The 8186-nt window shown below is 46.2% G+C and overlaps 1 protein-coding gene across 1 annotated transcript in view; it reads left to right on the top strand.

Moving 5' to 3' along the window:
• The first annotated feature begins 7414 nt into the window (after nt 1-7414).
• Nucleotides 7415-8186, top strand: part of SP4 (Sp4 transcription factor) — an 82271-nt gene continuing 81499 nt past the window's right edge. Inside the window, exons 1-2 of the mRNA XM_070369753.1 lie at nt 7415-7571; nt 7980-8095. Of these exons, the coding sequence (XP_070225854.1) occupies nt 7565-7571; nt 7980-8095 (123 nt within the window). The 5' untranslated portion in view covers nt 7415-7564. The remainder of the gene's footprint in view (nt 7572-7979; nt 8096-8186) is intronic.

The raw sequence follows: 8186 nt of genomic DNA, 5'->3' as shown, positions 1-8186 counted from the left end.
TTTCTATTAATATATGCATAGAATCATTGCCAGCAAAGCCATGTCATTAGGTACTAGATAAACTTCCCAAAAGCCAGTGCATCTCTGAGATGGATGGAGACTCATTTTGTCTAGGCTAGAGATTTAAAAGTAATATAGGCCTAATAGGTTTCTCCTCTTTACCCTTTTCTGTAAGGGCTTCCCTAGTGGCTCACATGGTAAAGAATCTGCCTGCCAATGCAGAAGATGTGGGTTTGATCCCTGGGTCAGGAAGATAGATCCCCTCGAGAAGGGAATTGTAACCTACTTTAGTAATCTTGCCTGGAGAATTCTGCGGACAGTGGAGGTTGGTGGGCTGCAGTCTGTAGGGTCCCAGAGTCAGAAAGAGTCAGACATGACTGAGCAACTAAAACTTTCATTTTTTCAAACTTTCATTTTTTCACTTCAATAGATTTCTCCTCCTCTTTACCCTTTTCTGTAAAGCCACAGTCAAGGCTAGGAAAGGTGGATTCTGAACATACCAATCAGATAGAAAAAAATGCAAAGAGTGAGTCCCAATGCTGGTTGGGCCTGGATCTCCCTAGTGCTAGAGGAGACATTCCCATAGAATTAGCCCCTTGGTGTATTTTGTACATCAAATAGAGAAGAGGGATGGGAAGACAAGGGCAGACAGGAGGAGAAGGGAAGGAGGAGGGAGAGAAGTGGTTTAGAGAGAACTTGGCCTCTCTCTGAAGTGCAATACAACCCCTGGTCCCATCTTTTGTCTTCCACCTCTTAGGAAGAGATGGGGCAGTTGGAGAAAGATGGCCGGACCTTTTGCCAGGTTTAACTTGCCTCAAATTTGAAGTGTCCTCATGAGTTACATGATAGGAAAAGAAGCCAGAGAATGAAAGATCAATGAGAATTAGGTGGACTGGGCCCTCTCTCAAGGAGTAGCAGACAGATCCCTCATTCTTTACCTTTCTCATAAAAGAAAATGCATCCCAAGAGCCCAAAGGAAAGAACCTCAACTGCAGGGCACCATGTGGGAAAGTGAGTTACACTGTAATCTGATCAGCATTTCTCAAGCTTTGCTGTGCATCAAATGACCCAGTAATCTTGTTAAAATACAAGGGTAGGTCTGGGATTCTGCATTTCTAACAAGCTATCTGGCTATCCCATTGCTGCTGGCTAGGACCTCACTTAGAGAAGCAAGAATCTTCTAGATGATTGGTGACCGGGAGTTGTGTGATGCACAGGAATTCTGCTAAGTTACTCCCCTGTCAACCATGTAGTCCATCTCTATACACTTAAACTTGGCCAGTCTGCTTCTTGGAAGTGGGGTGACAAGAAATGTCCTAGTCCTTGATTCTGACCTCAAACTTTGTGTAAGTGAAATGGGGGTTAGGAGGATAAAGGTGTTTATCTTGGTCAGTTAGTTCTATGGGAGACTTTTCCTATCTGTTCATAAGCAAGAAGTGTTTGAAATAAACCTAATGTGAATATTGCAAACATTTCATGAACCTTGTTGCCTTATGCCTTAAATTAGGGATTGTGGAACAACGTCATTTATTATCTTCAGATAATGACAGATAACACCATATGACATTTTAAAAACCTTTTCCTTTTGATTACTCAAATTTTATTAGTCCTTCAAATTAGCTGTCATTAAGTATACAACTTCTGTATACCAGTGCTTTATATACATTTTCATTTAGATTTTCCCTAACAATATAGAGATCATCACCTCCATTTTACAGATGAAGGAATTAGGACTCAAAGAAGTTAAGTAATTTGTCCAAGGTTACCCAGCTATGAAAACAGAGGCTAGCTAGGAACCCATGTGAATCTAATCTCACTTCTCTCTTCCTACTCCCTCCATGTTGTGCCATACATAACAGAATGACCATTTTTAAAATTAGAAAAAGTATTCGTTATTTAAAAACAAATTCAAATCTCACATTTATCTGATATCAACTGACTCCCTTGCCATGTATTTATGACACAGCTAATGAAGCCTAAGTTTTAGAGGATTTCTTATTTATAAATGTGCCTTCCAAAGGCACTCTGATTCATAATTTTGTATTCTTTGTTCTTAAAAGGACCTCCCCAAATTTGAAAACTTTAGGCTTTGCAAAATCTAGATCTGCTTCTGTTGCTTTCAGGTATGTAAACCCTTTTTTCCAATGTTCCCAATGAGGAGTAGTTCAGCCTGTGCTTGAAAATCTCCACTTAAGAAGAGCTCACCACCCCACAGGGAGTTTGTTTCATGTCAGACAGTTCTAATTCTTCAGAAGTTCTTTTTAGACTGTGCCAAAATCTACCTCCTAACAACATGCACTTATTGATTAAAGTTCAGCCCTCTGAAACCGCATAAAGTAAACCTAATCCCTCTTCCTCCAACAGGTCTGAAAGTATTTGAAGGCTGTTACAGGACCTTTTCCCAAATCATCACAATGCTTATGACCATTCCTCAGCTCTTCCATCCTGGATCACCTTCTCCTCTAGTTGTGGATATCCTTCTTAAATAGTATTCCATGTTTGACTTGACTGACAGAGAGCAAAACAACTCATTTGCTCTATTTATTTGTTGAGGACTTTGCATTTATTTATCATTGTGGGAAATGATTGTTGCTATTATATTTAACTCACTGTTGCAGCCTGCCCAATCATATTGTGCTCATATTTTTCCTGCCCCAGACTTCAGTGTCCTGAGAGATGCCCTCTACTCTTCATGTGATGATGTCATGCACATCAAATGATCTGTTAGGAGGTGGATTTGTCAAGACTTAGCAAGAAGGCTTCCTACACATTGCAGACAAGTGCCATAGGAAGACAGCTCATCTGCAGCTATCCTTATATATAACACACCACCATGTCTACACCCCCTGGTGGGCATTACTCCCTCCATGATCACACTCTTAATCTAAGTTTTCTCAAGACACTTAAAACATTTGGAAAAAAATCTTCATGGGAAGAGCTCATTGAACAGGATAATTATTATGTTTTTTCTTTGTTTCATCGCATTTGCTATTTATACTCTTTTCTACATGAATGTCCTCTCAATCCTTTTGCTTTGTCTTTGTTTTCCCTAGTATTCCCTTTGTCCTGTCTAAAAGCTCATCATGTTCTCCAGCAATGTAGAGATAGAGAAACACCCCAAAGCTCATGCCTCTGCTATGCTAAAGGAGCGTATCCCCTTTGGAAAGAAGACAGACAGTGTTTTCCCTGCAGGTTTCAGACTTGTTACTCTCTGTGCCCTGCCTCTCCCCATACTCATCTTCCACATTGCCTTGTATCTACCAAAGAGACCCTCACATCTCCATTATGTCCTTTCCCTGTGTTGGGCAAACTCTTCATTCAGTCCCATAGGTAGTGTGGCGGGGGAGGTACACGCATACTCATACACTCAGTCACTTCAGTTCAGTCACTCAATCGTGTCCAACTCTTTGTGACTCCATGGACTATAGCCTGCCAGGCTCCTCTGCTCATGGGGATGCTCCAGGAAAGAATACTGAAGTGGATTATCATGCTCTCCTCCAGGAGATCTTCCTAACCCAGGGATCGAACCCAGGTCTCCTGCATTGCAAGCAGATTCTTCACCATCTGAGCCAACAGGGAAAACCAAGAATACTGGAGTGGGTAGCCTATCCCTTCTCTAGGGGAACTTCCCGACCCAGGAATCGAACAGGGGTCTCTGGCATTGCAAGTGGATTCTTTACCAGCTGAGATACCAGGGATGCTATAGTTTCATACCAGAGAATGTTCTAGTTTCACTATATTACATGTAGCCGTCCATTTTTCCCAACACCACTTACTGAAGCAAATGTCTTTTCTCCATTGTATATTCTTGTCTCCATTGTTGTAGATTAATTGACCATAAGTGCATGGGTTTATTTCTAGGCTCCCTATCCTGTTCCACTGACCTATGTGTCTGTTTTTGTGCCAGTTTCATAGTGTTTTGATGATGGTAAATTTGTATTATAGTATAGAATAGTCTGAAATCAGGGAATGTAATTCCTCCAGTTCTGTTCTTCTTTCTCAAAATTGTTTTGGCTATTGCTGTCTCCTTTGTTTCCATACAAATTTTAAAGTTTTTTGTTTCAGTTCTATAAAAAATGCCCTTGGTATTTTGATAGGGATTACATTGAATCTGTAGATTGCCGTGGACAGTATGGCCATTTTAACAATATTTATTCTCCCAACCCAAGAACTTGGTTTATACTGTATTTTTAAACTTTGAATTCACTGTTAGATAAACTGGCCATTTGTTCCCCTGAGCCCTGTTTGGCTAGTAGACTCAGGATTTGGTGTTACCACAAAAGAGAGTAGCTTTAGCAGATAATTGCTTCAATATTAGAAAGAAGGAAACTAAATCTAAAAACTAAAATCTTTGGCATTGACAGAAATTCTTAGATATCTGGTTTTGAGTTGATTCATTTAGTTATCTTAAGGTTGTTAGCATGATTGTTTTAAATGTCCAAGGGACCCTTATTGACATTTTGGAACAACGAATGTACAGATTTTTGGAATTTCAGTTAACATTCAGTTAATTAAACTCACAATTTTTTTTCATCAAGCCTTCAAATCCATTTTTCAGATCTCCATGGTCAGTTTTTAATTCTCAAATTATTTGAATATAATAAGAAAATTAATTTTACTTGATCTTTACTCCTTGGAAGGAAAGTTATGACCAACCTAGATAGCATATTCAAAGCAGAGACATTACTTTGCCAACAAAGGTCTATCTAGTCAAGGCTGTGGTTTTTCCTGTGGTCATGTATGGATATCAAAGTTGGACTGTGAAGAAGGCTGAGCACCGAAGAATTGATGCTTTTGAACTGTGTTGTTGGAGAAGATTCTTGAGAGTCCCTTGGACTGCAAGGAGATCCAACCAGTCCATTCTGAAGGAGATCAGCCCTGGGATTTCTTTGGAAGGAATGATGCTAAAGCTGAAACTCCAGTACTTTGGCCACCTCATGCAAAGAGCTGACTGATTGGAAAAGACTCTGATGCTGGGAGGGATTGGGGGCAGGAGGAGAAGGGGACGACAGAGGATGAGATGGCTGGATGGCATCACTGACTCAATGGACGTGAGTCTGAGTGAACTCCAGGAGTTGGTGATGGACAGGGAGGCCTGGCGTGCTGCGATTCATGGGGTCGCAAAGAGTCAGACACGACTGAGCGACTGAACTCAACTGAACTGATCTCACATGTTTACTTGAGGCATACATGTTAATAACAATGTTTTTCTCTTGTTAATCTTTTACTTGGGGCGGGGGTTGTGTTTCAGCTACGAAAACAAGGGTGGGGGAAAATGATTTTTCTTCCCCTACACGACGTTTCATGAATTACCATTACCACTTATCTAATTAGGCACAGAATATTTAGGACACTTTTTAGATCTATACTGAATGGATAAACAATTATTTAACTCATATTTAAAGCCAGTGACATTGCCCCTCTGAGGCAGGTTTTGCAAGGTAAGAAAAACTACCAGGAATGCCCTAATTCATAAGATTACAAAATGTCTTCCTTCATTCATCTCAGTGAATTGGGGGAAAAAAAGACTGAAGGATAGACGATGTATCTGTAAATGCGAGAAGCACTTTTGTGCTTTCTAAATTGTATATGGTGGGGGAAAGGCAGGTGATTTAAGGATCTTAGGCTCATTTTTAGGAAGAGGTAGACAATACTATTTAATTCTTTACTCGAATTCTTTGTCTTGTTGCACTGCTGGCTTTGTCATCAGCCAGTTTTGCAATAACTTTAACAAGCAAAGGAAATGCCAGTCAAGTGAAGCACCTGGGATCTCCTCACTCTTGTGACACGTCAAGCCTCAGGCAGGAGACAAAAATGCTCTAGGCTGTGTGTGAAGCCCAGGTAAAGAGGGAGTGGGTGGCTGTGAGTCTAGGTATGTAAGGGCGCCTAGTCCCAAGGCCAGTGTTTATATTAGCGATTCACTTCCACCTTTGGTACATTTAATCAGGCATTATTCCAATGCATGGCATCATCTTGACTTCAGGACTTTGGAGGAAAGCTGGGTCAGGAGGCTGTTCAAGTTAATTTAACAAGATGCTTTGTGCAGCCAGATACGAATTTCACCTGCCCAGAAGCTTATGCAGAACCGTGACCAGGGCTGACCCAATGAGCTGCGCTTTTCTTCCACTCGAGAATCTTTTGAGACTCACAGAGTGAGAAGTCCGACAACCACGCGTACTATTCGGCAAGACGCAACGCAACCTTAAAGGGAGGGTCTTTGCTTTGCTCCAGCAACCAGCCAGAGACAACAAAATGGAAGATCTTTCTCCGAGGGAAAGCAGGCCTCGGATCTGACTCGCGGGGCCTGAGTTAGGGAGGTGACCAAAGAAAGGAAAGGCGAAGGCGCAGCTCCAAGAAGCCGGGTTCATTCAAACCCGGAGGACAGCAAACCCCGCCTCCCCACGCCGCCGCCCGCTCAATCGCCGAGCGCTCCGGGTGTGAGCTCGCCCCGCGGGGAGCGGCTTGAAGCCGAGGAGGCGGCGGCAGAGGTGGTTTGGGCAGCCCTTCGCGGCGGATAGGCCCAGGCAAACAACACCCCTTCCCCCTCCCCCTCGCTCAGTTCAACTCCCACTCGGCCCCGGCCACGCCCTGCTGCCACCGCCCCCTCGGGCAGCTTTCCGCTCCGCGGCCCGGCCTCAGTCGGGGGCGGGAAGGAAGGCGGTGTCTTGGAGGGGCCGTCGCGGCCACCGGAAACTACAAGGGCCGACAGCCTTTGCGGTAGTGCCCCGCCCCACTTCTCCCACCACTCAGCGCGCGTCACCCAGCCGCTCAACCAATGGGGACCGAGCCAGGGAAAAAGGGCGCCCGGGTCCGGATGCGCCTCAGGAAAGCCATGCTCCCTGCGCGGGGGCAGCGGGCAGTTCACCCGTTGTGCCTAGACTTCGGTGGCTCGCGCGCCCCATTGTCCGCTCTTCTCGCCTTTCTTGAATGAGAGCCTTACTTTTTTTCTTTAGTGACAATTCCGAAGGATGCTGCAGCCGGCTTTTGAGGGGAGGGCGCTGGGAAATGAGTAGGGGGCGGGATATCCTGAGACAACAAGTTTGGCTGTATGAAAGGCCTACCGGCAGTGCGCCTGAGCTAGAACGCCGAGAGAACAAGCACCAGAAGAGCCACGGAAGGAAAAGAAACGCTGCTGAAAGAATAACCCCCAGAAAGGGGGTGGAGAGAAGGCGGCCCCAACGCCCCGGCCCCCGGCAGGTCGGCGGCCAATCCGCTGGGGGAAGGGGTGGAGAGTCGGCGGCTCTGGCAGAGAGAGGCCGAGGGGGGTGGGGAGTCGGCCCTGCTTGCGCCGCCCTGGCCCCGCCCCCGGCCCGCACCGCCGCCCGCGCCGTGCGCCGCCGCTGTCAATCAAGGGCGAGTCAGCAGGGCTCGGGCGGAGAGAGGAGCTGCTACGCCACAGCCCAGCGGCGGCCATTCGCGGAAAAAGAGGCAGAGCCTGTGCCAGCTACAGCCTCCTCCGAGCCACCGCGGGCGGGCGGGACCGGCCTCTCCTCCCGCCTCGCCCCCACCCCCACCCACCTCTATCCCAGTGTCTCCGTCTGAGGGTTTGTCCTGTTAATGCGGGATGAGCGGTACGTATTCTCCACCCCCCTCGGTCTCCTTCACCACCTCCCTCCCTCCCTCCCTCCCCAGACCCTGCTCGGTTCTCCCCCCTCCCCCGGGGCCGCTGAGATGCTTTAAGGGGAGGAGGAGAGGGAGGGAGGGAATCAAGGGGAGGGAAGGAGGGTTGTGTTTTGTCTTAATGTCTAAGAGAGAACAACCTTCTGGGTGTTGCTCTGGAGCCGATGGGTCGGGTTTCAAACCACGTTTTGTGATATCCCCCACCTCCCTTCCCTCCTTCTCCCCCACCCCCTGCCGGTGTGCGTGGATCGCGGGTTTATGGAGATTAATGTTCGGGGGGAGGGGGAGGAGAGGGGAAGGGGAAGACGAATAATAATAATCCTAATAACCTGTTGTCGTGTACGGGGGGTTTGTTGCAGATCAGAAGAAGGAGGAGGAGGAGGAGGCGGCACAGGCAGCGGCGATGGCTACAGAAGGAGGGAAAACCTCTGAGCCAGAGAATAACAATAAAAAACCCAAAACCTCAGGCTCCCAGGTAAAGGCAAACATTAAAAAAAAAAAAAAAGGGCATCACGAAACGTACGGGGAAAGAGGGAGTTATGCCCTTTAAATGCCCAGAAGTGAAG

This window comes from Bos mutus, chromosome 4, assembly GCF_027580195.1.
Source record: "Bos mutus isolate GX-2022 chromosome 4, NWIPB_WYAK_1.1, whole genome shotgun sequence".
NCBI lineage: Eukaryota > Metazoa > Chordata > Mammalia > Artiodactyla > Bovidae > Bos > Bos mutus.
This window is presented reverse-complemented; position numbering and strand designations above follow the sequence as displayed.